The following is a 27,489-nucleotide window of genomic DNA, read 5'->3' as shown; positions in this document are numbered from 1 at the left end:
ATGTTATGAAAATGTTGGTTGTATATTCAATGGAGAGGGATAATTTAAATTTTACTTTCACCTTTATTAGATTCTTTGTTTTCCCATTCATTTAGGCCTTGCCTTTCAATTCCTTATTTTTGGAAGGAATTGAAATGCCATTTTACACACTTCTTAGAATGGGTTGTGGCGTTTCCAAGATAGATGCCAATGGCGTCGCCACACCTAATAGATCAATTCTCCCAAATTTCCCTACTAGAAAGAAACAATCAAACAAATGCAATATCCCTCCAAAAACACAACCAATGTTGTTAATGCATGAAAATGATGATAGACTTTCCATTTCTGCTCTAAAATGTGATGTTGATTTGAACTATGTCGCACCCAAGGCATATAAAGAAGAAAATGATGAAAAAAGGGTCGCGAAAATAAGGACAATGGTTGAGGAAGCGGAAAAAAATGATGAAAAGGGTAGACTACTACATGAAGAGGAGGCGGAGGAGGAGGAGGATGGTCATGACGATGATGATCAAAGGGCGATTAAAAAGGTTCATGTTGGTGAGGAGGATGGTAATGCTTTCCCTGGTTCACCGAGTTTTAGGGTTTATTTTACCAATAAGGATGTTGAAACAAAGAAGATTAATGACGGTATGTGTATGTACCAATAAAAAATTGACTAATTTTATGATGGCTCTTGATCGATAACATAATAATTGTGTTATAATGTGTGAAGGTTATAATAAGGTGGGCTTGAAGGACGTTACCCCAGTTGCAACTACCATATCATCAACAAAGGTATGCATGTGATTTTCACAATTAGTTATGTTCTTTTGCATTGTTTCTTTTTTCTTTTAGATAAAAAGAAAAGCTAATTAGCCAAGAAATTCATAGCTAAAAAGGGAATGGATATGTATAAATTTTCTTTGTTCAATAAGATTATCAATTATGAATATTCTTTTCCTTCTTTATTTTTTTGCCAATTCTTTTTTTCTTCAAAAGATGTAAAACATTTTTATCTTTCCATCATAAGATGGTGCATTGATAAAGATTAAAATGGAGAAATTATATATACACAAATCTATCAAATTACCTTTCTCGTTTTGAATACTTTCTTGCATGACTTGTTATTACTATATGTTATGTAGAGACGTTAAAATTGCTTATTAATTAGAAGTGGTAGCAACGTCTATCCATTTATACATCGTTTTTGTTTCCATCTATATTGCATCGTTCAATTTTTTAGAGTGAAACTTCTTATAAATTTTGAAATCACGTAAAAAATACTAGAAGTATAATACTGAACAATCCAAAATATTTAAAATGAATATACGGTCAAATAAAATTTTGAAAATTAGAATGGTGTCACGTACATTTGAACGGAGTATAATATTGAACTTATAAGATTGACAATTTGGTACAGGAATCAGAGTCGGAGTCGGAGTCGTCGGTAGGAAAGGAGGAGAAGAAAGAAATACGAAAGAGAAGTACTTTTAGAAAAGTGCTACCAAAGAACTTGTTGAATGTTCGATCATCATCTAACTCTTCAACTCGATCCACTGATCATCATTATCATCATAAAGTAGCTTCTTGAATCTTGATCATATATTATATGGCATGCGAAGGGGAATTATTAAAACACCTCTACACATTGCTTTGTTTTGTTTGTTCTCTTGTGCATTCTATTTCTCCTCTTTTGACTCTATATGAAATAATTATAATAGAAGGTTCTTTAAGGCTTCATGTATCGTGAATTTGAGATATGTATATATAAGTGTAACAACGTTCAATAGAACATATTATTGAATTTATTTGTAAATTAAATGTTCTTCAATACATTTTATTGATGTATATATATTTCTACTTGTTGTTTAGCTAGAACGTTCGATGTATGCATAATATTTTTTCATATAATTTATGTACGTAGGGCTATCTAAGCTAAACCAAATATACAAAATTCATATAATGTATATGTATGAATATTTATACTTAAATCGTATAACGCTACAATTTTATTCATGGACGTACCATTGGACTTCTCGGCCACCTATCATATAGTATTATGTAGGACTATATCTAAGCTATTCCAAATATACAAAATTGTTTTACGTATATATATATATATATGATCACTCAAATATATTGTACTATAATTATTCCACCTATATTTATGTCTTCTTAAGGTTTTTGCAATGATTTGTCATTGCCCATGTTATCACCCAACTTGCAAATATTTCATTAAACCATGATTAATAATATATATTTTTACTTCACTAAATCACTTAATTATAGTAAATTATATTATTTTAATATAAACATACGATACAAATAAGTGTTTTACCTTAAGATTAGTGGTACAAATAGAAAATGTTTGGATTAATCATTGCCAGCTAGAAAGTTGTAGAAATTATGTTTCTTCGTTTTTTCATGAGAAGAAGATAGGGGTATTTGACTATACTAGTAATAGTGTGTTATCTTGGTCACTTTTTAAAAAAAAATGGATTTGAAAATAATGTAATAACATAATAGGAAAGAGAAATTAGATTTATAAGTCAATGCTACATATATACATGTCCAATGGTAACCCTTCAGAAGTCCCAAGAGCCCTAAAACCAGAAGGAAAAAAAAAGGAATATGAAAAGGGACTTTAATAAGAGGATAATGGTTAAATATTCTTCTTTCTCTTAAAAATAAATAAATAAAAATAATTAAACATAAAGAGAGAGGATTATAAGGTGGGGAATAAAATCTTCGTCAATAAGATGAAAGTGAATCAGTTAAACTATTAATAACTTGATTGAATTGTTGTTACATGCTTTCTCTAGTCCATATTAAGTGGTTCATAGTTCAAGTTTAAGAAAATTGTTACATATTTTTCCACTAGATTAGAAAGTATTTATATTGTTAGTTTAAATACAATATTTATTCGAATTGTTATTTAAATTTTATTATATTGTATTATCAAATTCATCTGTTAGATAGAGATGAAACATTTCATTTTATGTAGTAATTACGTCAATAACTTTCTCATTTTATCTTTATTTATTTTAATATTTTCATTTTATCTCTTATCCTACATTTTATTTTAGTAGCCTACTGACACACTAACTCTTCTTGTAGTATAATATTCTTCAAATTATTAATAGATGATATTATATAGCAATGAAAAATAATATTTATAAACTAATTTATACAAACATTACCATTATAAAATGATAGAATACATTATGAAACAATATTTAACATGATCCAAAGACCAAACAAAGTGTTAATTGATTAAATATTCATATTCATTGGTAGCAGACATATATATTCCGTGGACAATATTATCGGGCAATTTTGTCCTTCAAAGGGAGAGAGGGGTCGGAGTACAGCTTTTGCTCTCGGAGTCCCATAATCGTCCGCCATTAACAAGGTAAACAGGAAAATAGAACTTTCTCCACTTTTCTCAGAGTCTGCCACCACCAAACACCTAACAACAACTGTAATAATTAGCAGTAATAGTTAATTTCCAGATCGAGTTTTCGTGATCTGTTGAGATTATTGGTATCTACTTCTATTAACTGTAGATGTATTCATTGATCAATGTATGTTGCATCTGCTTTTCCTCAAGCAGATTTGACTTATATATTTTGTGTTTATTATTAGGATTTTGAATTTTAGCTAACAAGGACCAGACATGTCTGGAATTATAGGTCGAACAATGGCCAATAGAAGGATTTCTGATTTGGTGAGAATAAGTTACAGTTTTTTAATTTATTTATTTTTGAGGTGGATTTTGTGTATTTAAATGGTGAATTTGGATTTACGATTACAGAACAAGTTCTTGGTGGGAAGTAGAGTATTTGCATCTAGAACTTACTCTTCCGCAGTTAAAGAGGTGATTTTTTTGTTTTTCCTATCTGACTTTGTTGGTCTATATATTTGGTTGATGTTTACTGATGTTGATAGTGGAGTAATTTGATCTCTTTGTAGATGACAGTGCGTGACGCACTAAATTCAGCTCTAGATGAAGAAATGTCTGCGGATCCTAAGGTCTTCGTTATGGGGGAAGAGGTACAATCAAAGTTTTTGTTTAAAATTGTAAAAGTGCAATTTTACCTGTAAAAAAGGCCCAGATAATGATAGAGGATTCATATTGTCAACCATGATAGTTTGGTTTGAGGCATGGTTGTCCTGTTGTAATGTGTTGTTGTTGCAAATAGTAGCAACCGTAACTAGTTTGGGATTGAGGCATAGTTGTTGTTGCTAAGGTGGCTGTTTTGTTGTTATTGTTGCTGCAGATATCTGTCACTACTAATGTTTTTCATTTAATCTTGATCTGTGTTATTTTACATTAGTTATAAAGGAAAAAAATCTTAATCTCTGTTATGTTTGCTCAGGTTGGTGAGTACCAGGGTGCCTATAAGGTTAGAAATGGTTCTTTTCACAATTTTTTCAAGTCTTACATTATTATTGGCACTCTTTGCAATGAGAATCATTTACTTAAGTGTGTGAGTTTTTTGTTTTTTTTCTTTTTCAGATTACAAAGGGGCTTCTGACAAAATATGGTCCGCAAAGGGTTATCGATACACCAATTACTGAGGTTGCTCCTTGTGCTCCAATCATGAAACTGCTGCTTCTCCTTTCTTTCCTGAACATACATAATAAAATGCTTAAACCATTTTTTGTTCTTTCCTAGGCTGGATTTACTGGAATTGGAGTTGGTGCAGCTTACCATGGTCTAAGGCCCGTAATCGAATTCATGACATTCAACTTTTCCATGCAGGTTGATCTTCTGATCTCACGAAGACTTCTTGTCTAATCTTCTTAATATTTGTTGATCTATTTGTTCTTACCTTGAACATGTGAATATCATCTGCCAATGTCATTGAACAATTCCTGTATGTATTTTATGTATGAATGAGTTCAGAGTACCCATTAATAAGGTCGTGCTAAGATCATCTATTTGTTGATCTATTTGTTCTTACCTTGAACATGTGAATATCATCTGCCAATGTCATTGAACAATTCCCGTATGTATTTTATGTATGAATGAGTTCAGAGTACCCATTAATAAGGTCGTGCTAAGAATGACGACTTAAGAAAAACATGCAAACAATTTTGATCGTGTATGATTGTTTTGGAATCTGGTTAATATTTATAACATGGAGTAACTTGATGTTTTCCTTGTCTTCTGGAAATGAGCTGATTGAATTAAATGCAAACACAATACTAAGAGATCTCGGAGGAGGGGGGGAGGGTGCAGCTTCTACTTCAGTCACTAGAAATCAAGTAACAAAATGTAGATGAGATCACTTCCATGCTTAAATTTGTGTTATACTCCTAGAAATCATGATCTAAAATTAACAACAGCCTGTAGGACAGGTGCTTTGTTTCTGAAGTAGTGTCAACTCCCCCTGTCCTCAATGTAAACTAGGAAATAGATTATAGGTGGGGACTGTAAATGGCTATTGATCAACTATGTAGAGGCCAACTGTGTGCGGAGCTTGTTTCCCCTGCAGATAGAAAAATATATTCCTCCAACCGTTATCTCCCTGACCAACTTCGCATCTGCATCCTATTCTTCCCCCTTCTGCGAACAATGACATCTCCTGTATGCAAATGCGACAAGCACATTGGTGGTGGGTTCTCACTAAGCATGTTTTATGTAGACCGTGTTATGTTGACAAGATTTCTTGAGGCTAAGGCTTTATGCAATTTTAACCGTGTGCACATGCATAATATATTATACCTAACTTTTTGCAGGCAATTGACCATATTATCAATTCTGCTGCAAAGTCAAACTACATGTCTGCTGGTCAGATATCTGTGCCCATTGTTTTCAGGGGTCCTAATGGTGCTGCAGCTGGTGTCGGTGCCCAACACTCTCAGGTATGTTTATGACCTGAAAATGTGGTGTGCTGCGGTTTGCTGGTGTTGGGTTTCCTTCAAGTGTAGTCGAATTAAGCTACACTGTTTATATTATTTAACAGTTCTACATTTGATCTTATGTCTTTCTTTGAGGTTGGTAGTAATGATGTGCTAGCCACACTCACTAATGAAGTTGATTCTTAACTGGAGCCAAATAGCAAAATTACACAGAACTGTTACTCTAGATTTTTTTGATATTCTGCTTTCTGGTTTTGTATGGATTTCTTTTAAGTTGTTGGCTTTAGTTAATAATCTTATATAGATGGAACATGGTATGGGTATATTAGTAGACAGGGAGATGGCTTTTAACCATTACCAAGCTAACTTGGCTAATGGATTGGTGACTAGTGTGGCACTAGATGTGAGTAAGGGTGTTTTGTATTCTGATCAGACCACTTTCCTGCTGCATGCTGAACGTTCTGAATATATCTAGTCATCTACAGATAGTTTGGTACCGTACGCGATGCTGGAAAGGCTAATTTTTAGGGTTGTTATCTATCTAAGTGATTGATATAGCAACATTGCTTGTAAAATTAGTCTTTAAAAAACTTATAAAATAAGTAGAAGTCTGTGAATACCGCCGAGATCTTTTCTGTTTGATGAACTTTGGCTGAATAAATAATTCTAAGAGCCGTGAAGAATAACAAGGGTCAATTTTTTCTTGGGAAATTATCAGGGCAGTGGCTAAAAGAAAATTAGGGCCATTTCGTGAAAGATAATTGGAAACAGTATTTGCACTAAAGACTTGCGCCAGTCACTATGATTAACTTTTGCATTTTGCAACTCAGTTGCATTGATTCTTGAGTCTTGCATGGTTTTTAAGTTGTGCGCCTAATTCTCCTATTTTTATGCAGTGTTAGAATTTCAAATGTACATGTTTTTAAATTTTATTCATGACGTTCATTGTTTTATGGGTGGAAATATTGCTCATCTTGTTGATGGAAGGGAACATAATTTTGATGAAGGAAAGGACTTCTTCTTTGATAATAAAAGTTTTTTTATTCTTTTGATACTTTTTTGTGAAAGGAAAACTTTTTCGCCTTTGCCCCTTCTTTTCGGAGTGCTCTAATGAAAAACCTGAGATAAAAGAAGATTTCAATGCAGGTCAAAGAAAGGAGGGAGGAATGTAGAATCAAATTGTCTTTGTCAATGTATCTCATGAACTTTTAGTTTCAGTCCAATAGCATCCATTTGCATATCTTTTAAATTTATTGGGTTGTTTCAGTCAGTTATTAGTTGACATTGATGTTATCTTCAAGTTCCAGCTCTCAATGTGTGTATGTGTACGTACACCGCACACGTGTATTGCAAGTTTTTTATTGGATAAAGTTCCATGGTCCTTTCTTTTAATATTTTTGCAGTGCTATGCGGCATGGTATGGTGCATGTCCAGGATTAAAGGTACTAGCTCCGTACTCTTCCGAAGATGCTCGTGGCTTGCTCAAAGCTGCTATCAGGGATCCTGATCCTGTCGTGTTTCTGGAAAATGAATTGCTGTGAGTTTTACGGGTTTAGTTATTCAAAATGTTGTTTTCTTTATTTCTCTTTAAAATGTATCCTCATGACTTGATTTTCATGATGCAGATATGGTGAGTCTTTCCCTATTTCCGCTGAAGCTCTTGATTCTAGTTTCTCTCTCCCCATCGGAAAAGCTAAGGTAAGTTCATCCATGTATATTTCATTGTTTTTTCTGTATTATCTTATGGGCTATTATTCCTTACTTTACAAACATTGACAGATAGAACGTGAAGGGAAGGATGTGACAATCACTGCCTTCTCAAAGATGGTTGGCTATGCTCTCAAGGTTTGTCATAGTTTTCCTTAGCAGTGTTTGAACCATTTCTGCTTGAATTCCAGCATCATCCTCCGTGACAAACTTTTGATGGTTTCTCTGCTTATACAAAACGGTTATTGAATCCAGATGAAATATAAAATGGGTGATTAGTGTTTATTGAATCGGAGTATATCAATTAACAGAATTGTTTCCAACCAATGAAGCACGTGACAGTAGAAGGATATCTACACCTAATAGCAATTTTATATGAATTTAAGATTATTTTTTTTGCTTGATGGATTTAGGACTATTATCACAAGTCATGAATTATTTGACAACGTTCAGATTTGAAGTGTGATTAATGGCTCGAATTTGACTGGCTTTTAGCAGCTAGCTTTATATTTTGTGTCTTGATTTGTGTTAAAAACTATTTTTGGAAGAGTAAAATTACATGTTGGGCATTGAATTGTGTTAAATTAGTAAGTGTTGATCCTCCTTCAAAAACGATTGTTGATTCGTAATTGCTGAAGTCTTAAATTCTAGTGCAAAACCCCTTAATATACAAAGAATAGTCTCATACAACTTGTGTAATTCTATGCATAATGACATCTGAACTTTTATAGGCTGCTGAAATTCTTGCCAAGGAAGGAATTAGTGCTGAGGTATGACTCCTGAGAGTTCATATATAGTTTTGCTTTTATACTGGTAAGCACAAAAAAGTTCCTGCTTTTCACTTCTCATTTCTCTTCTGTAATCAGGTTATAAATCTGCGCTCGATCCGACCACTTGATAGACCTGCTATTAATGCATCTGTGAGGAAAACCAACAGACTTGTAACTGTTGAGGAAGGATTTCCACAACATGGTGTTGGCGCTGAAATCTGGTTACTCTCTTCTAACAGTCTTAGAACAAACTTGAGCTGCTTTGTTATTTTGTTTTTGTTTGTTTGTTCACCAAGGTAAAGCTCCTTTGATATCAATGAAACTTACCGGATTGCATTTTCCTAATCTTACTAGTGCATCTGTGGTTGAGGAGAGCTTTGAGTATCTTGATGCACCGATTGAGAGGATAACAGGTGCTGATGTTCCTATGCCATACGCTGCAAATCTTGAAAGACTGGCTGTTCCACAGGTCTGTAATCAAAGATTTTCTTTGGTTCTCAGCAATTCGGCTTTTATATTTTATTTAATCATAAACTGGTAGTTTTTTTATGTCTTTAATAGTTCTTAAATTTTAGATGTTACCTGTTTCAAAAAAAAAAATAGTTCATAAATTTTGGTTTGATTCTAGTTATGACCTTATATTTTGTAGAATCCTTCATCTCCCCTGTCTTGATGTACTTGTGTTGAAACTCAAACGCATGTATTGCATGGGTATTTCAAGAATCTTGAAAATACACTAAAAATTAGAAAAAAGAACCGGTCATATCAGGGCCAGATTTTTTTTTTTGAGAATGGTATCAGGGCCAGATATTTACACACATATAGCGGAGACCTATCATAAATAAGTCCATGTAACATAAGTATGGTTGTTGTGATAAAATGGTATGTATAGAAATTAACTGGATGAGAAAAAATGATCCACATGTCGTTGAGCTTGGAGCTCTCCGGTGTCTGTAGATGATTATATCATGTTGAATTAGGGTCTGAACATCCAAGAATGACATCTCTTGGATAGGCAAGTATTCAGTGGTCCAAGGTCTGGGTAAATTCTGACTATTTGCTGAATAATGAATTGTGCAAGTTCTACAAAAAGGTTGTCCATGAACCATGTTATATGAGAGTAAATGTATAGGCACAGCATATCCACGAGATAGTGTTGTAGAAATGCAGATGATAAGATGAATAGGTGGTTATACAAGATTGGACATGATAAAAAATGATGACATCCTACATAGGGTGCAAGTATCACACACACAGGATAAAATGAGGGAATGCCCGAGGATAGATGTTTAGTGACCTTTCTGTTGGTCTAAACTTCATTTATTTTGTTAGCCACTTGATTATATTTAGAGATCAAGTCATCAAACAAACCATGAACAGGAGCTGGTATTTTTGCTCAGCTGCTGGTATTATCAGCATCCCATGGATGTAAATTAATGAAGCACACCTCACTTTACTTGATTAAAAGAAAAAAGAGAGAACGCCTGAGATAGTTTGATCTTGTCCTACTTGGACCTCTAATATGTGTACCCGTCTGTAGGTGAGGTACTCCAATGATTGACAGTTATAGAAAGAAGAAGAGGTAAACTTAAAATCATATGGAGGAAGTTATGTCAAAAGACATAATTTCTTAGAATAAATATGGATTTGGTTAAGAATATAATGGAATCAAAAGATCCATATAAGGCAGATCATTGGAAATGAAATTTTCTTGTTTTTATTATGCTTAAACTGGGTCAGTGTTTGCCAGGATTTTTCTTAGTTTGGGTACAGACTTGTCTGTTCGTGCAGGGACAATAGTTAGATTTAAAGAACCTCTTTACTTTAGAAGACATTATTTAGTATTGGTATGAAATTGATCAGCATAGAGCTGAATGAATACAAATGTTTGTATTCTTGATCTTAACTAACTTTGGAAATTGAGACATTGTTGATTAATTGATTGACCAATGGAATAGTGCAATGTGTCTCCGGTATATCAGTCTAGGAGAAAAAAATTGGAGAGTAGTTGGAACAAGTTACCGGAGTTTTAGTATGATTATCTTAAAGTCATATATCATGTCCATGCAAATACACAAATAATGTGCATGAAACTTGAAGGTATAAAGAGGTAATACCTGAATAGAACAATGGAGAATACTTCTTCCCATATTTTATTGTTGAATTGCATTTGAAACTAGATGTTCCATGTTTTCCTTCATATGAACACATTCATGATGTGTTTGAATTTTCTGATACAGGTAGAAGACATTGTTCGTGCAGTCAAGAGGGTTTGTTACCGATCAAGTAAATAAATCAGTTCCAATGGCTGCAGCTGCTTAGACTTGGTCCAACAAGGTCTTGATTGATCCAAAGCACTTAACTTCTTTTTGTGGATATCAATTCTTTATCCGCCTTCTGGAAAGTTTAATTGACTGTAAAACCAACTAACGAATGAAATCTGCTGCCAGATTCTTCAGCCACACGAGGAAATAGTTCTTGTAGAAAATAATATTTACAGCTTCTTTCCTTTTTTGGTGATACGTTCAAGAAAATGTTGTTACAAGAGAATACATGCGTTCAGGGAATTATCAAACTGTTGTGCCAATGATTAAAGTTTCTTCTTCGTCCAATTATCTCGTAACTGCAGTTGTTGCTATAAAATGTTCAAGGGAACACCAACTCTAGGTGGATAAGCAACATGGCTCCTATTTATTCACTTTTTAGACAAGTGATATGCAATATATCTTCTTAAAGTAGTTTAGTACTTCTATTTTAAATTATTATACTTTCTAGTTTAAAGTTTTAAAATCTGTTGAAATTACTTACTTTGAACCATGTAAAGTAACTTAAGTATTTTCTTCCACTACTGCTAATTCAATCTAACTAAACACTGTAACAATTTACCAAACAAGGTTAGTTCTTCCAGAGACTAAGAGCCCGTTTGAATTGACTTAAAAGTTAGTCAAACCTACTTTTAAATCAGTTTTTAACTTCTGAAAGTGTTTGGCAAATATAAAAAATAACTTAAAATATGTCAAAAATGACTTAAAATAAGTTACGAAGTATTTGACAAGGTAAAAAATTACTTAAAATAAGTCGGAAACCAAAAGTAGGTCTCCCCCTACTTTTATTTTTCGACTTAAAAGTTATTTCAGTTTGACTTAAAAGCTATCTTTTTTAAGTCAATCCAAACGGGCTCATAATGAAATTGTATACTTAGAATTTTCACACATTCTAGGCTTTTCAAGTTATGTTTAATGAAAGTTTAGTGGGAAATATCTCTTTGAAAAATTAGCTTAGGGTACATTAACTTGATTTCTTCACCTTGAGAGGGAGCCAGCTCCTAAAATACAAGCAGTCAAAGGTGATTCAAGATGATAGATAGTAGAATTTAAGGAGTATGTAATGCAGTTCTAAGTTTCAGAGAATAAGAGGTTATGAGCAAGAATGTAATACAGTAATTTAGCAGAATAAATTTACAAAAGAAGACAGCATTAGGGAAGTTTCGGCTGAACTATTTAAATAACATTTCACCCGGAAAGTCCACTTCCTCCCCATGGTTCATATGCAATTTGCTTGATATTGTAAAAATGACATCAGAATCTTCACAGGATGTGAAGCGATGTCAACAGCAAACCATAAAGGAGACGGAAACAAGATTGCCAAGCAACAGTATAACCGAGTGACTCTATTCTGGTCATCAGGTTTTGCTGGAAGGCTATAATTGTCTTATCAACATATGAGTTGCAGTAAAAGGGTTCTAGCTGGACAACAGCTTTTCAAGAGCCATGTTTTCATCCCAACCATTTGCTTCCAAAGTACTCCTCACTTGAGCTTCAGGAAAGCCCATTTCCACAAGCTTTTGTATCTGGGGGATTAATTGCACTCATTCAGTAGGCATATTTGGACGCTGTAAATAGATCTTGAAAGAACCGCAGAAAATACAATATCTACCCACGACTTAACAAAAATTTTCTGTCTACTGTAAGTAGCCAGCAGAAACTAAAACTAAAAGAGGAAACAAAAGCATGTAAGAATTGCACACCTTCTCATCTGCGGCAAGTGTGGATGTTTTAGCAAAAGTTTCAGTCCAGTAACGAGCTGTGCCGACAAAGGTCTGATGGTCTCTAAGATACTGCAACAGCAAGAAGTAGAGTGATCAGCAGAAAAGAAAGTTTGTGAAGGAAGAAGGGATGCAGGACACAAATAAGGTCAAGATTCAAAGGGAGGGGAGGGAGGGGGGGGGGGGGGATAATACTGTATGTATGAAGCACCTGTTGTGCAACAACTGCATCTTGTGGATCATCAGGTTCAGGAGCAGAAAGTAATGCTTGTATAGAAAGGAGAGCTGTCTTGAGAGTTAGTGCTGGGCTCCACTGGTCCTTCAGGATGTCTAGGCATATTGCTCCACTTTGACTACTTATGTTGGGATGCCTTCAAAGGGAATTTAATACATAAAAGCACTTGAATCATAATTTCACTAAAAGGGAACAGGAAAAAAGACCTTTATCATATACATTAAAGGGGCTGCTTTGACACTTCAATTGGATACAGTGTGGTGTGTTCAAGGCCTATGTAAGAGACAGTTGTTTGGTAGTAAATATCTTGCTATAAAAATATCACTCTTAAGGATGTTTTACATTGCTCGTACTCTCTTTTGGTGTGATAACTGTGGTGTCATAGCCAGCTTGACACCTCGGTTAATTTCACGGGATTTGAACCTGAGATCTCATGGTTGTCAACCCACTTCATTGACCACTAGCCACAACCTCGGGTGGCAAATTGCTCGTGATTTTGGTGGTTGGTGTGTACGTCCGGGGAGCAGAGGCTGTGTACAGTGTGATGGGGTATCTGTGGCTATCAATTCTATGGTGAAAATACAGGTTGAATGATAGATGTGAGAAAGTTTTATGTTTAAGCTCCAGTGAAATGACCATGATGATCTCAGTGCTCTGTTAGTGTCTTTAACATTAAGGAAGTAAAATAGAGGAGTTCCTATGATATATTAGGTGGCCATCTGAAACTAGCTATTAATTGCATATGCGTGGAGAATGTGTGGGGCACTTAAAAAACATAAGAGATGACGATAATGTCATGCTTGTGGTTCCTTGAGAAACTATTTTAGGATGTAACAGTAGCAACACTGAACATACCAAGGCAGTGCCAAGTACGTGCAAGTGGGTTTCTCAGCTCTGATGAGTGGTGATGCTAAAGATTGACTTAAGTCTTGTGATTAAATTACAGTTTAACAGTGAAAAGATTACCTATTGAACCTATTTGATGAAATTGAAAACTTGGTTAAGTGGCATACTCAAGCCCACCTAGAGGAAGCTAGCCTAACATTAAACATGTTTTCATCAGAGCATATTCAAGTAAAGATTTCATTTATTTATTTATTTGGGTGGGGTGGGGTGGGAAGGTAGGACAACTTGCTGATGTTAAACAGGAAAACTTCTTCAATTATACGTATAGAACAAGTAACAATAGTGTGAAGAATCTAAGCTTAAAGTTAAAGAGTACACCGGAGGTTAGAATAAAAGGATAGGGCTAGGTCAAGTGCAAAGGGTGAAATGTGACTTTGGTTACAAGTTCGAGCCTTTCACCATAATAACTAAGCTTGGTCTTTAAGTGGAGAAGGATAGACAAGCGGGCCTATTGTTCCCGTGTTTTGAAGGCTACGGTTGATCCTAGGGGTTGGCACCAGAAGGATTTCTTGGTAAAAAAGAAAAGAATAAAGAGTATGCTAGACTTAATCAAATTGCGGAGGAAGTCCATTTTACACTGTTTAAGCTGAGAGACACAATTATACTTTGCAGACACAGATGCATAACGAGTTTAGAACTCAAAAATGGAACTCCCGTTAAATAACTTTTGAGCATTTAAGAAATGATTATAAACCTCAGTTTATAGAAGGAATATTTTGGTTCTAGAATCCTTTCATCACCCCCCGCTCACCAACCTCCCACAACTTAAATTTATACTGGATGATTCTAAATTATCAAGTAATGTAAATGCTCTTGATGTCTGACTACATCACTTGAGTCTACTATAGAAAAGTGTAAAGTAAGGAAATTATTAGTTGTCAATATTATACAAGAGACGGTACCATAGTTGCAATCATTAACAATTCAGCAGGTTATCTGCAACTTGTTTATTCCTTCCTATTACAATCTAAGTTAGCAGTTCAATGTATGAAATGTTGTACAGGTATTGCTTCAGTTACCACAAAGGAGAAGAAAGAATAGAAACAGATGACAGAGCATGTATGTTTTCTCATACCAAACTTTTGTGGCGAATTTCATTTTTGGAGGCTCAAATGGGTAACCATCTGCAAAGACAAAGCTTCTTGATTTAGGAGGCATACATAAAAACAGAGTTACTGCTAACAAACTTTAGGGGGCTCCCCATTTCAAGTGTCTGACTGAAAATTCATGACAAGTTAAGGGGTGAAAATAGCCTTTTTCAAAAATGGTAATAGTTGTATTCATAAACAACATAACGATAGTGCTGGAATTTTCTGCCTAGACTATCTTCCTTATCAAAATAAGATTGAGCTCCTCCAGAAAGTACATTTTCTTTTCTACAGACACGAGGAAACCTCGGCCCTTTTACCTTGTCATGTTTTTTACCTACCATCAAGCACTCAAGATGATTTTCAGATGTCACCAACAATGTGAGTAAGCGGACTTTCACCTAGTATTCAATACCTATACAAGTTTGTTTTCAAAATGATTCATGCAAGGAAGCCAGTAATAGGAGGTAAATATTTCAGTACCAACAGTCAGAAGACCCTTTGGGTTATGCATATTTGATAACAAAGAACAGCTTTGAAATACGAGGATCAACACTTGACATTATCAAAACAGCAGAAATAACCCATACAAAAACTGTTGTAAATTAAGAAAACACCAGAGGTATACAATTAATATGTCAAAATAATAACAATAAACAGTGCTCCAACCCATCTCCATTCAGGTCTATATACTCATTTAAGCTCTTTTTTCGCCCATTAAGGAAAACAATAAATACAAGGTATATAGTTTTAAATAAAAGCAGATTTGATTTCTTCTTCTTAAATATTGTGCCATTATGGGTATAATTGAAAGTACATTTGAGTTAAAATGGCTGTTCACTGTGACAATGACATTGAAACCCTTCCCATACACAACAAATTAAACAAATAAACAAAATCTATCCGTAATTCTTTCATATGCCACACTAACTGAAAAAGATTCATTTTTTACCTAATAAAGACTCAATAACACACCCCCATTTATTGATACACTAATCCAAATTCAAAACCCTAGAACCCCAAAAAAAACACAAAACACACCTTCAAAATTCGTATAAGAATAAAAATCCCCTTTTATATGCATCCTATAATTGTAAAACGATTTTAAAAAATAGATTAAGAAGCGATTGGCGAGGGTTTACCAGTAAGAGTGATATCGATCTTGAAAGTACCGCCTTCATAAGGAGTACCAACAGGACCAGGGATTGTACCAATCAAGTGAGTGAGACTGTCACCTTTAAGGGTAACATTAATTCCAGAAACCTGAACATCTCTGTTGCATTCATGGAGCTCCTTTTGAACCCTAGCCAAGTCCACCATTTTTTTTTTCTCTCTTCCAATTTGATTCCAAGTTTGGTTTATGCAAAAGTCGCCACTGCTTTTTGTTGGAAGATGGGCTGAGAAGCAATGGAGTAAAGTGAATGAGATTTTGATAAATAAAAGAGAGGGCAAAAGGGTCAAAGACAGTCCGAAACTATTGAAAATAGAACAAAAATGCCCATTGTTTAGTTTTTTTAGTCCAATAATGCCCCTTAAATATTACTCCGTAAACCTGGATCGTGGTGTAGCGGTGAGATTACTTTCACCCTTAATAAGAGATTTCGAGTTCAAACTCTTGATATATTATGGAAAAAATTCTTTTGGGAGCCTCACCCCCAAATGGGTTCCCTAATGGCAATCCAAATTTAATTTGAGGCTTCAATATGAAATTGAATGAAAAAAAAATAAAAAATAATTGATTCAATTTATACCTATTGCCTTTAATGGACTTCAAGTTTGATGTGTTGTTTTTTTTTTGCTTGTAATAGACTTCAACTTGGGAAAAAGAATATTCCACTTGTTTTTTTACTCTTTTTTTTTTTTTTTTTTTGCCTTTATTAAAAATGTACCTTTTGTTCTTTTTAACTTTTTCTACATAGAAGGTAAGCATATAGGGGTGTTCACGGTTTGGATAAAAATCAATCCAAATTGAAAAATCAAACCAAACTGATTTTATTTGGATTTGATTTTAGATTTTTGAAAACCGAAAGTATTTGATTTGGTTATGGTTTTATTCGAAAAAATTGAAGAAATAACCGAACCGAACCGATGAATTATATACATATATTTTATTAATATACATACTTAATATATTATTTTTATAAATAATTTTAAAGAACTTATATATGTTTTCATTAAAATTTCTTTATACTTAACTTATTGAAAGCAAGAATGCCAAAGGCGAAAACATTTATCTTATCGATTTCATATAATATGAGTGTTTATGACAATTCTTTGTGGGACTGAAAATGTTATTGTCTCTTCCTTCTAGGCCAATATAGTGAATTTTAAAGTTTTATTGATAGTAAATTCAGTGATCAAAAGTTCGGTAATTTAAGGCATTCTAACTATTTTTTGTTTTGAATGGATTGTTGTCACTTTTTTCACATTTTGAATGAATTGTTTCTTTTATTTTTGTGTATGGTTAATAACCGAATAACCAAACCAAACCAAACCGAAACCGATAACCACCAAACCGGTAAATGTATATTATATTTGGTTTGGTTTGGTTTTGATAATTTTAAAATCGATTAAGTTTATTTGGTTTTGATTTTGACTACTAACCGATCCAAACCAACCCGTGAACACTCCTATTAAAGCATATATGTGTGGCCTAATTGTTACTATTAATAAAGTTTATTTTGAATTCAAATTTCAACAAGAAAATATAAGGAGTAATTCTTTTCATTGATGTCTATTTTTTTAGAGGATAAACTTTTTTAATAATATATTTAAGTAACAGAGTGACCAATAAGCCACCAAGAGAAAAGAGAAAATATGAGCTACTGAATACATATCGGTCGAATACCTATAGGTAGATGATAGCGGGTTTTCTAAAATAAATGATGGACATACCCCTTTTGCATAAAATAAATAGTACGATCTTGAATTTTATAAGTAGATTTTTAGATTTTTTTTTTAATCAATGTAGTTTGACATATGATATTTATCACATATTATATTATTTTAATTATTATTGATCTTTACCATAAAGTCTACCTATAATTGTCGTTTAAATATAATGTGAATTATTTTTACACCTTTATGAAACTTAAACTCAAGGAAATATATAGCGTAATAGCACTCACCCCTACGGGCACATATATATTGGTGCTAATGCTAATAATTGTCGGCATAATTTTATTCAATTAAAGATATAAATAATGTATTAAAATGTTCACTAAAATTATATACAACGCATGATCTTAAGTACAGTATAATACAACTGTGATATGGAAATGTTACTTGATGAAAAGATTCTAATGAGACATTTCATCTCCCATATAGAGATTGTTGAACTACTTTTATTTATTTTTTCCTTAAATTCAAACTTGGTCTTCCCTCACCTACCTACGTGAATGAATATTTACCTCGTGTTCAGTTCATTTTAACTACTAATTATTTATGATTATGTAATTTTTACAATTTATTGATCGAATTAATTCAACTTCACGTTTGAAAGGATTTGCTTAAGAGAAAATTTTCAAGCTCAAATCTGAGATCACTAATTTCAACATAGATGAATCGTATCTATCCTAATTCCTATTGAACTACATGAACCTTTCGCTCACCTTGTTCATGAGTATTTTAAGTGAAAATGCTTTTTGCTAGCACCTTTCTAGTGTTAATAATAGTTGTGATTTTTCTGTCAAAATTGAGCAGCTAATTAGGTAACCAAAAATATGTTATCAATCCGTACAACATCGACCACAACTTTTTGGTCGTCAATTTTGACTCCTTTTGCCATTTTATCTTCATTAATGAACACACATTAATTTACTATCTTCTCCATACTTGTTTGTTTTTTCATTATTTTTAAGTCACAAAGCAAAAAAAAAATAAAAAATTACAATTTGACTGCATTTCACATGTGTCTTTGTCGATCTGAGTAAGGACTAAGGGCAGACACAGACATGAATGAAATTATAACCAGTCTTTATTTTGAATGTCAGTGAGGTGGTTAGAAGGGGTAATATAGGAAGAAAAAATGTTACAAAACATAACACCATTATCACAACTTATTTTTTGGTTTTGTAATTTGATGTATTCCGAGGTGAAAGAGTCAGGGGCGGAGCTAGCGGGATACTAAAGAAGTCGATCAATCATCATGAGATGCAAACATGTGACATTATGATTCGAATCGTAATAATTTAGTTAGGTAAAGTATTTCAGTAAAGAGGAAGTCATGTGAAACTCGTTTCCACTTAATCCAAGGCTAATTTTCATAATATTGACACAAAAAATGATCAGTCATTAGTAGCTACCTACCATAAGTGAAGGCTAGTATTTTTATAGTATAGAGAACAAATTATGACAATTTGAAATGTCATTTTCTTTACCCAACAGTACTTTTAGCACTCAAATACATTTTTTGTTTTCCATCTATAAATAGAACCACCAACTTCTACTCATTCATTCACTTCTTGTTTTTCTTTTATGTTTTCTTGAGATCCCAAAAAATGGAGCCCAAAAATATGCAAAGTTCACCACTGAAACCTTACAAATATTTGTTGGGAACACAGATTTTGTTGAGAATTTTGGCTACAATATTCACGTTGGCGTCTACTTGGATTATTTTAACCAGCAAACAGACTGTTACTATATTTGGCTTTGAGATGGATGCACGCTATAGTTATTCTTCAGCTTTCAAGTAAATGAAAATCTAAAGCAAATATTTGTGTTTTTTTATTGAAAGTTCTGAATTTTAGTGTGGTTCTGTGTGCAGGTTTTTTGCTTTTGCAAATATGATTGGATGTGCCTTCTCTGTTTTGTCTCTGTTTCTTGCCTCTGTTTTAGGACATAAAGGTCTTGCTCCAAAGAATTCCTTTTACATGTTCCTTCATGATTTGGTACGTACAACTTTTACCTTTATTGTAATTGATTTGTTATGAAGGTGCTCGTATTCTCCATAAATGTTGATGCACCTGTACTTTCAAAAGAGGCTGAGCAACTTGTCTTGAAATCGTACTACAACAATAATAACATACTCAGTGTAGTCCCACTAGTAGGGTCTGAGGAGGTGGTGTGTACCCGTATACGCATACCTTACACCCCTACCTTGTGAAGGTGGAGAGGTTGTTTTGATATACCTCGAGTCAAGTAACACATATTGAGGGTCTGGAAATAATACCTTTTATTTTATTACTCAATATTTTCCAAATATACCTTTCTTTCCCCATCCTAGAATTTCATACAAAATTTAGTTGTCCATAGTATATAAGTTTGTTATGTCATGTAAGAGGCATTGATTGTCTTGCTGTCTCTTCATTTGGTTCTATTCTTATGATGAGGCTTAATCCTACACTCACTTACAATGCATTTCTCAAGTTATATATAATTATTATGTTGGGGTACTGATGAATCTTGATGTGTCTCAATACTGATGAATATGACCACCGTGGTGTACGGGTAAGCTAGCTTTCACACACCTCTTCCTGTATCAGTTATTGTCATCGTTAAAAAATGAAAATTAGAAGCTAGAGACTTAAAAGTGGTAGACGTTGGAATAAATGGTGCTAGCTAGTATGAATGTATGACCTTTCTCTGTTGGGCCCTTTAGGACCACTTAAACACCAAGTCTTTGGATTGCCGCCTTGACATTGTAAAAAAATTTCACACTATCAAATATCAATGAAATATAACCTTTCTTATTTTTAGGTTATTAATCACATAATTTATGAATAGTTATCTGTAGTTATATTTAGCTCACATAATAGGAGATTGTAAAATTCTGCTTACACCGGAATGAGTAATAGTTACACTAAACTCAAAGTCATGTATAAACCAGACATTTGCATTATACACTATTTTTATTAGTATAAAATTTGAAGTAGTAATGTGAATGTTGGAATTTTGTGGTGAGCGCAGATTGTGATGGCAGTGCTGCTAGCTGGATGTGCAGCTGCAACAGCAGTTGGATATGTGGGGAAATATGGAGAGATGCATTCAGGATGGATGCCCATTTGTGAACATGTTGACAAATTCTGTCACAAAGTAACAAATAGTGTCATGCTTTCCTACTTTGCTGTGTTTTTCTACCTTTGCCTCACCATTATCTCAGCAAATCAATCCAGACAGATCCAAGTTTAACGTTTCAGAAATATCATTTTCTTAACGATACATATCAGAAGTTGAAACAAAAGAACAATGATGCAAGGGTATTCACTAAGGGCTTCCTCAGGCCAAATGCGCGTGTGTTGTATGTTAGTTTTTGGCTCTACTGTGTACAACATGTTTACTGATATATCAATCTTTTAGTTTGTGTACTTAGTCATGTTCTTTCTCATGTTACAAATTAGAATTACAATTAATCACAACCAAAAAGGAGCATTTTATAAAAGTTCAACGTAAAGCTTCAAAATCTTCTTGTAATTGGAAACGAACAATCCCTTATAACCAAAAAGGAACTAGAAATCAAAGCCAAATAATTTTTTTTTAAAAATAGATAATGATCATTATTAGCGCATTCTGTCTGGAAGAGTGGGGGATAATGGTTTGTGATCAAACATGGTTCAAGACTTAAAAGTGTAATTTTCTAAAATGATATAGTAATAACTATTTTGGACCTATTATTTTTAGTATAGGTAACAACTAAAAAGGATGGCAGGGGGCAATATATATTATATACTTAGGGGTCGTTTGGTAGCTGGATAAAACAAGCCTTATTCATGTATTAGAGTCTGTATAACATATACGACGTTTGGTAGATGGATAAGAAAAAAGTTATTCATATATATAATTAATACGATGTTTGGTAGGTGGATAAAAAACATGTATATAATTAATACAACGTTTGGTAGGTGGATAAGAAAAAAAGTTAGTCATGTATAAAATTAATACAATGGTTGGTTGATAATTTTGAAATTCACATAACTAATACATGTATAAGTTATGAGGAAATTTGTATATTATTTATGCAAGAGTAAAAACTGGAATAACTAATATGTGTAAGACATGGATAAAAAGTTAAAATGACAATATTATTCTTTTCGCTTCCACTTGACTACTTTCTTCTTTAATTTTACATAATTAAAGAAATGTTTTAATTTAAATACAAAGTTAAAGAAGGAAAGAATATAATTGTATAAAAATGTTAAAAAATAATAATAATAATAATAAATAAATAATATATATATATAATTTTACTAATTTTTAATATAAAAAACCAACATCCAAAGGAATAGTTTATGCATAATTAAACTCCGCATAACTACACTTTGTATAACTAATACTCACATTACTAATACATGCATAACTAATACCCACATTACTAATACTTGCATAACTAATATCCACATTACTAATACTCATATTACTAATACATGTATAACTCTAACCAACTACCAAACGACCCGTTAGGGTGTTTGGTATGAAGACAAATGTTTTTCATAGAATTTTTTACTAAAAAATAATACTTAAGTAATTTTTAATTTATTTTTTTAGTATTTTGTAAGTAAATCAAAAAATATTATATAATATCATTTATATAAAATCTAGAAATTGGAACACTAGGGAAGAATTGGGTGAGGTGTGGAGCGGAGGGTGTTAGATATTCAACATGGTAAATCCAACTTCATACTTAATACTTAATAGTAGGATACAAATTATATAAAAACTAGTAGGATCGAATGTCATATCGATTTGAGTCATAGTTGATTGTAGAACGGATTAGGTCTTCCTCTCTATTATCTTATTCATTAAAGTGGCAATGAGACAACAAATTTACACTCTCATATGTCCATAGTGATGATACAAAAGAGTCAAAGAGGTGTCTTATATATATAGGATTAGAAAAGAGAATCTAGTTGCAATTATTGAAACTTTAATGGGTCCACCCACTATGAATCTCATTGGGTTAAACCTACATTCACCGCCTCACTAGATCCATCAAGCACACAAAATGCACAAATCAAATTTCCAATTATCACACTTACTATTCGATTTATGTTCTAGACTAACATACGATCCGAAAATAGTTAAAATATAAGAAAAATGTTTTAAATAATGTAGGTCTGTTTTTCTAACTAAGGGTGAAGTGATGTGGGGGTAACCAATGTTCTAGATGGAGAGGATACAATGAATTTGAAATGTAACTTTACTCCCGATAGAGAAATCATCTTGGTGATTTTTAAGAAATTTATTTTTCTACAGATTATATTTTATTTTATTAACCTACCAAACATGAGAAAAATTATGTTTCTTAAATTAGTAATATTTAAAAAATAATTTAACCTATCAAACATGAAAAAAAAAATATAATTCGAAAAATGGTTTCTTCCGTAGGAAACCCACCCATAGTTTTATTAAGTTTTGCTGCATACAAATCAGGTCAAAAATGCTTTTTTGGTTAGCAGCCTTTGTATAATTAGTACGCCTATATAGTACTATCGTTAGTTTTATTCGATTTTCGAAATTTAGGTAACTGACTACAGGAAAACTAGATAGACTTTTTCAGAGTTATTTTTTTGTTGTCAAAATTGAGCAATTATTAGGTAACCAAAAATATGTTTCAATTAGTACAACTAGAACTTTTACTAGTCAATTCTATTCGTTGCAAATAAATACCTTTAATTAATTAATCTTCTTCTCCTACTTTTTTCTCTTTGTGAAATGGGATAAAGCACATTCATTAATGAACATGCTATGTACCATCTCTCCATGCTTTGACTGCATTTAACAAAGTCTTCATCAATATATTCTAAGAATGGTAGAGGCAATAATATGTATGAAATTACAAAGAAATATATCCATCAAATGTCTGAAAGTAAATCAATAATTTTTCTTTATCTTCTAAAAGTTGCAATACTATGAACTTGTGATATTTTGTCCCCCCACATTGAAGAAAGTAAATTTTGTCTTGAGATAGAATTTAAGATTTTAAGTTTATAATTCTAATAACTCACCACCAAACCTACCATCCATTTATGCTACTTAGTTTATAATTTATTTTTATATGTATATGTTAAGTGGATTTCACCTTAATATATAAGATTTGAATTAAGATTTTTGAATTTTATCGGATCCATACTTTTTGTTCTAATATAGACATAGTGTTAACACAAAAATGAGAAAAAATATGTCCATATGATGTACCTAAACCGATTATGAGATGGTGGAGAGGATTTTGTGGCGTTTAGTTAGGGTAGTGGTTGGAGCCAGTTGAAACATGGAGTTGATAGTTAGTTTAATTTTGTACTTTTGATATTTAGGATTTTTTAAGAAGTTAGGATGGACTCGAACTAAAGCCTATTTATTTATATTAAGATTAAGATATTTTAAATATGAATGTATGTGTGAATGATTAAAATGTTATTTTTTTTTCAATATATGTGCGTAATTTATTTATTTTTAAAATAATAAATATATAATTTAAATTTAAAAAAGTAATTAATTATTAAAAAATATATAATTTGATAAAATGAAATTATTTTTTGATTTTAAAAATGAAATATTTATGTTTGTAAGTGATAATAAAAATGGTATGTTGTGATGTTGATGGTTGGTGTTGTTGACTAGAAATGATGATGGTGATAATTATATGTGGAGGTAATTAGTGTGGTAGCAACTGACACGATGTTAGTAATTGACGATATTGAAATGGTTATTGAAGAATATGTATTGATTAATGAAGATATTAATAATAGTCGATGGTAATACTAATCGTAATGATGAAGATGGTAAGAGGATGTGATAGTGGTAGCGTCTATGCATATGGTGATAGATGTGGTACCTAATTCATGTACTCATCGAAGTTATTCTAACTTTATACTAGTAATTTCACTAAGCAAATTGGTTTTGAAATCTGCCTTTTCTGAAAGATTTGGATGTCTAACTCCCAATTTGTCACAATTTTGATTGTCGGTTGGTTAATTTGTCTTAGATTTGAAAATTATAACACTCTAATTTTTATTTTTTTTACATACGCGCTCTGTCCAATAATAGTGGTTTATTATTGAGTTTACACATTTCTTAAGATACTATAGAAGGATAATTTTACTATATTAATCTTTCAATATAATAAATATAATGTTTTGAAAAAAATATAATAGATAAATGACTATAATTAGTGATAATAGTAAATATTTAGGAACGCCATTAATTTCAATAAGTGAACAAGTATTGTAGGATATTCCAAAATAAATTAGTGGACAAATATTGTTGGAGGGGGGGGGGGGGGTAATTATTACTACATTCGTCCACTTTTAATTGTCATAATTTCCTTTTGTTAGAGTCATACAATAAAAACTTTGACTAACATTTTACAATGTATTTTTTCATCATATTGATATGCAAATAATTGCAATTTATAGTACTTTTAAAAAAGTTTTGAATATCTAACTTTTTTGTTTAAAATATCAAATTACTGTAATCTAATTTAACTTTAAAAATTAGTCAAATTGACTTTTGAAAAGCACAAGATGACAAATAAAACTGGACTAAGGGAGTAATTACCTTGATGGAAGACTCCAATCGATAGGATAAACAAGAAATACTCCCTCCATCCATTTTTATTTGTCATGCTGCGTTTTTCGAAAGTCAATTTGACTAATTTTCAAAGTTAAATTAGACTACATTATTTTTTAAAAAAATTAAAAATTAGATTACATTAATTTGATATTTTAAATAAAAAATATACATATTCAAAAATTATGCTATAAATTGTATTTTTTTTGCATACAATATGAAAAAATACACTGTAAAATATTAGTAAATTTTTTTTATAGTTTGACTCTAAAAAAAAAGAAAATTATGACAATTTAAAGTGGATAGAGGTAGCAAGGAATTAAAAGAATTTTATTTATTTTCTCCGAGAATTAATGCATTTTTGTTACTCGGGAGGCAGTTTTAAAACTTGGTAGCATTTTTTTCGGTTTTGAAAAAGATCCATTAACATGAATCATCTTTCTCTCTCTAGAAATAGCACTACCAACCTCCACTCGCCGCCCACTTCTTCATTCAGTTTTTGTTTTTCTCTTTTCTTCAGATCCTAAAAAATGGAAAACTTTGGTGCCAAAAATAGGCAAAATCATAATACCCAAAACCCACCAATGAAATCTGACAAATGTTTGTTGTCAACACAAATTTTGTTGAGAATTTTGGCAATTGCATTCACATTGGCAGCCACTTCGATGATTCTCACAAGCAAACAGGCGGTTACTGTATTTGGCATTGAAATGGATGCACGCTATAGTTATTCTTCAGCTTTCAAGTAAACCCAAGATCAAACAACAAAATTATTTTTTTGGTTTTGCTCTGTTTTTTTAAAAAAATTTTTAAATTTCGGTATTGTTTTGCAGGTTCTTTGCTATTGCAAATATGATTGGATGTGCCTTCTCTGTTTTGTCACTGATTTTGGCCTCTGTTCTTGGCCATAAAACTCCTGACCCAAAGAACTATTTTTACATGTTCATTCATGATTTGGTACGTACAAAATATTCTTCATTTTTTCATCATGTTCATTCACAATCACTAATTATCAGTAGATCTGGGAAAATTCTTAACCAATAGAAGTACAATTTTGCATTCATTGAAGTTTATATAAGTAACGTCACTCAATATGCATTTTAATGCCTAAAACTTGCAATGCATTTTGATTTTTGCGGGGACAAAGACAGGTAGTATTAATGTGTACGGTTGAAATTGTGTTTTATGTATATATAATAAATTTTGACTTCTTCGTATGTTCACTTTTCTATTTTGAATATTTTATTAAAAATTCTGGTTCCGCCTCTAAGTCTTTTTAGAAAATTGATAACAATTCCTTCATTTGGTATAAATGGTGATACAGTAATATATGACCTTTTGCCTAACAAAATTTTCACCTACATTCGCGGTAACCGTTTGTAGTAATTGTTATCAAGTGTGTAAACAATATAAAACAAGTATGTACTCACTATATAACATATATGTAATGTAATACGTGTATAATCATGTATAATGTATTACACACTAATAATACTAAATTTTGTAAAAGAGTATTTTTTATTGTGAACTTTGTTGGACTAGTATGTAGTGTGAAAATCACAAAGATAACGCTCGTCTACATGTGAATCCTTACTGTCTATGTCGCGCGTCTTTTTGCTTTTGAAATAGTAATGTGAATGTTGGAATATTTTTGTTGTGAGGGCAGATTACGATGGCATTGCTACTGGCTGGATGTGCAGCAGCAACAGCAGTTGGATATGTGGGAAAATATGGAGAGAGTCATTCAGGATGGATGCCAATTTGTGATCATGTTGACAAATTTTGTCGCAAAGTTTCACATAGTATCATGCTTTCTTATGTTGCAATGATACTCTACCTTTGCCTCACTATAATATCTGCAAATCAATCCAGAAAAATCATAGTTTAACAATTAGAAACAAAAAACAATGATCAATATGATTTGATCAATGTTGTTCTGGTTTTATATAGTAGTGTTGTTGTAGGTTTGTTTTAGTTTTTGGTGTAATCATTACTTGCTTCTAGTTGCTAGCTACTTTTTATATATACATATATGAAATTATATTATCCTTAGTTTAAGTTTTGTAGCTATCTTGTTCTATGTGCATTATTGGACTTAGCTATTGCTTATGTGAAATTGAGAGTGGCATCTAACTGTTTTGATAAAATATAGAGAAGTATTCAGATCAGTCCTGCAAGGTTACTAACTATTCTAAATTATTCAATATGTATTGTGATTAATAGTTTATTTTCAAAAACAATCAATTTTAAAGGTAAGAAGATTAATTTTTTTAATTAATTTCATTTTAATTTTGTAAATCGATATATTTTTTAGATAAATATTTTTAATAATATCAACAATTAATGTGAGACGGAGAGGGTACATTGTCAAGATTGAAAACAAAGCTC

At 32.2% G+C, this 27,489-nt stretch overlaps 5 protein-coding genes across 6 annotated transcripts; 4 read left to right on the top strand and 1 right to left on the bottom strand.

Moving 5' to 3' along the window:
- Positions 1-74: 74 nt before the first annotated feature.
- LOC125807376 (uncharacterized) lies at positions 75-1,737 on the top strand. The gene is made up of 3 exons (XM_049487074.1): positions 75-627; positions 713-775; positions 1,413-1,737. The coding sequence occupies exons 1-3, from the start codon at positions 135-137 to the stop codon at positions 1,568-1,570; spliced, it is 714 nt and encodes a 237-aa protein (XP_049343031.1). The 5' UTR covers positions 75-134; the 3' UTR covers positions 1,571-1,737.
- A 1,605-nt stretch (positions 1,738-3,342) lies between these two features.
- Positions 3,343-10,945, top strand: LOC125807849 (pyruvate dehydrogenase E1 component subunit beta-1, mitochondrial). Of its 2 annotated transcripts, none has more exons than XM_049487583.1 (15): positions 3,343-3,391; positions 3,625-3,706; positions 3,794-3,856; positions 3,952-4,032; positions 4,359-4,385; positions 4,499-4,561; positions 4,658-4,744; positions 5,725-5,850; positions 7,251-7,384; positions 7,473-7,545; positions 7,627-7,692; positions 8,286-8,324; positions 8,421-8,545; positions 8,679-8,793; positions 10,565-10,945. In XM_049487583.1, exons 2-15 carry the CDS (start codon positions 3,656-3,658, stop codon positions 10,616-10,618), a joined length of 1,104 nt encoding a protein of 367 aa, XP_049343540.1. In that variant the 5' UTR covers positions 3,343-3,391; positions 3,625-3,655; the 3' UTR covers positions 10,619-10,945. The 2 variants fall into 2 exon arrangements, with proteins under 2 accessions (XP_049343540.1, XP_049343539.1); XM_049487582.1 differs by having other exon boundaries at positions 3,383-3,522; positions 10,565-10,884.
- Positions 10,946-11,698: 753 nt separating this feature from the next.
- LOC125807867 (ubiquitin-conjugating enzyme E2 27) lies at positions 11,699-15,998 on the bottom strand. The gene is made up of 5 exons (XM_049487606.1): positions 15,741-15,998; positions 14,586-14,634; positions 12,581-12,740; positions 12,352-12,441; positions 11,699-12,174 (listed from the first exon to the last, which is right to left on the bottom strand). The coding sequence occupies exons 1-5, from the start codon at positions 15,916-15,918 to the stop codon at positions 12,067-12,069; spliced, it is 585 nt and encodes a 194-aa protein (XP_049343563.1). The 5' UTR covers positions 15,919-15,998; the 3' UTR covers positions 11,699-12,066.
- A 3,060-nt stretch (positions 15,999-19,058) lies between these two features.
- LOC125807835 (CASP-like protein 1F1) lies at positions 19,059-20,900 on the top strand. Its single transcript, XM_049487565.1, has 3 exons — positions 19,059-19,288; positions 19,364-19,487; positions 20,506-20,900. Exons 1-3 carry the CDS (start codon positions 19,098-19,100, stop codon positions 20,725-20,727), a joined length of 537 nt encoding a protein of 178 aa, XP_049343522.1. The 5' UTR covers positions 19,059-19,097; the 3' UTR covers positions 20,728-20,900.
- A 4,698-nt stretch (positions 20,901-25,598) lies between these two features.
- On the top strand, positions 25,599-27,153 carry LOC125807863 (CASP-like protein 1F1). The gene is made up of 3 exons (XM_049487600.1): positions 25,599-25,846; positions 25,935-26,058; positions 26,768-27,153. Exons 1-3 carry the CDS (start codon positions 25,632-25,634, stop codon positions 26,987-26,989), a joined length of 561 nt encoding a protein of 186 aa, XP_049343557.1. The 5' UTR covers positions 25,599-25,631; the 3' UTR covers positions 26,990-27,153.
- The last annotated feature ends 336 nt before the right edge of the window (positions 27,154-27,489 follow it).

Source organism: Solanum verrucosum, unplaced genomic scaffold (assembly GCF_900185275.1).
Source record: "Solanum verrucosum unplaced genomic scaffold, falcon-dt-bn FXZP01000183.1, whole genome shotgun sequence".
In the NCBI taxonomy this organism is placed as follows: Eukaryota; Viridiplantae; Streptophyta; class Magnoliopsida; order Solanales; family Solanaceae; genus Solanum; species Solanum verrucosum.
The sequence above is the reverse complement of the archived record's forward strand: the minus strand, read 5'-3'. Positions and strand labels throughout refer to the sequence as shown.

Coding starts and splice junctions, on each gene's coding strand:
- LOC125807835 (XM_049487565.1), top strand. CDS start 19,098: ATGGAGCCCAAAAATATGCAAAGTTCACCACTGAAACCTTACAAATAT. Junction 19,289..19,363: donor AGTTATTCTTCAGCTTTCAA/GTAAATGAAAAT, acceptor TTCTGTGTGCAG/GTTTTTTGCTTTTGCAAATA. Junction 19,488..20,505: donor ACATGTTCCTTCATGATTTG/GTACGTACAACT, acceptor TGGTGAGCGCAG/ATTGTGATGGCAGTGCTGCT.
- LOC125807863 (XM_049487600.1), top strand. CDS start 25,632: ATGGAAAACTTTGGTGCCAAAAATAGGCAAAATCATAATACCCAAAAC. Junction 25,847..25,934: donor AGTTATTCTTCAGCTTTCAA/GTAAACCCAAGA, acceptor ATTGTTTTGCAG/GTTCTTTGCTATTGCAAATA. Junction 26,059..26,767: donor ACATGTTCATTCATGATTTG/GTACGTACAAAA, acceptor TTGTGAGGGCAG/ATTACGATGGCATTGCTACT.
- LOC125807849 (XM_049487583.1), top strand. CDS start 3,656: ATGTCTGGAATTATAGGTCGAACAATGGCCAATAGAAGGATTTCTGAT. Junction 4,033..4,358: donor TCTTCGTTATGGGGGAAGAG/GTACAATCAAAG, acceptor ATGTTTGCTCAG/GTTGGTGAGTACCAGGGTGC. Junction 4,386..4,498: donor AGTACCAGGGTGCCTATAAG/GTTAGAAATGGT, acceptor TTTCTTTTTCAG/ATTACAAAGGGGCTTCTGAC.
- LOC125807867 (XM_049487606.1), bottom strand. CDS start 15,918: ATGGTGGACTTGGCTAGGGTTCAAAAGGAGCTCCATGAATGCAACAGA. Junction 12,741..14,585: donor AAATTCGCCACAAAAGTTTG/GTATGAGAAAAC, acceptor TTCCCTTTGAAG/GCATCCCAACATAAGTAGTC. Junction 12,175..12,351: donor CACTTGCCGCAGATGAGAAG/GTGTGCAATTCT, acceptor TTAATCCCCCAG/ATACAAAAGCTTGTGGAAAT.
- LOC125807376 (XM_049487074.1), top strand. CDS start 135: ATGCCATTTTACACACTTCTTAGAATGGGTTGTGGCGTTTCCAAGATA. Junction 628..712: donor AACAAAGAAGATTAATGACG/GTATGTGTATGT, acceptor TAATGTGTGAAG/GTTATAATAAGGTGGGCTTG. Junction 776..1,412: donor TACCATATCATCAACAAAGG/TATGCATGTGAT, acceptor AATCAGAGTCGG/AGTCGGAGTCGTCGGTAGGA.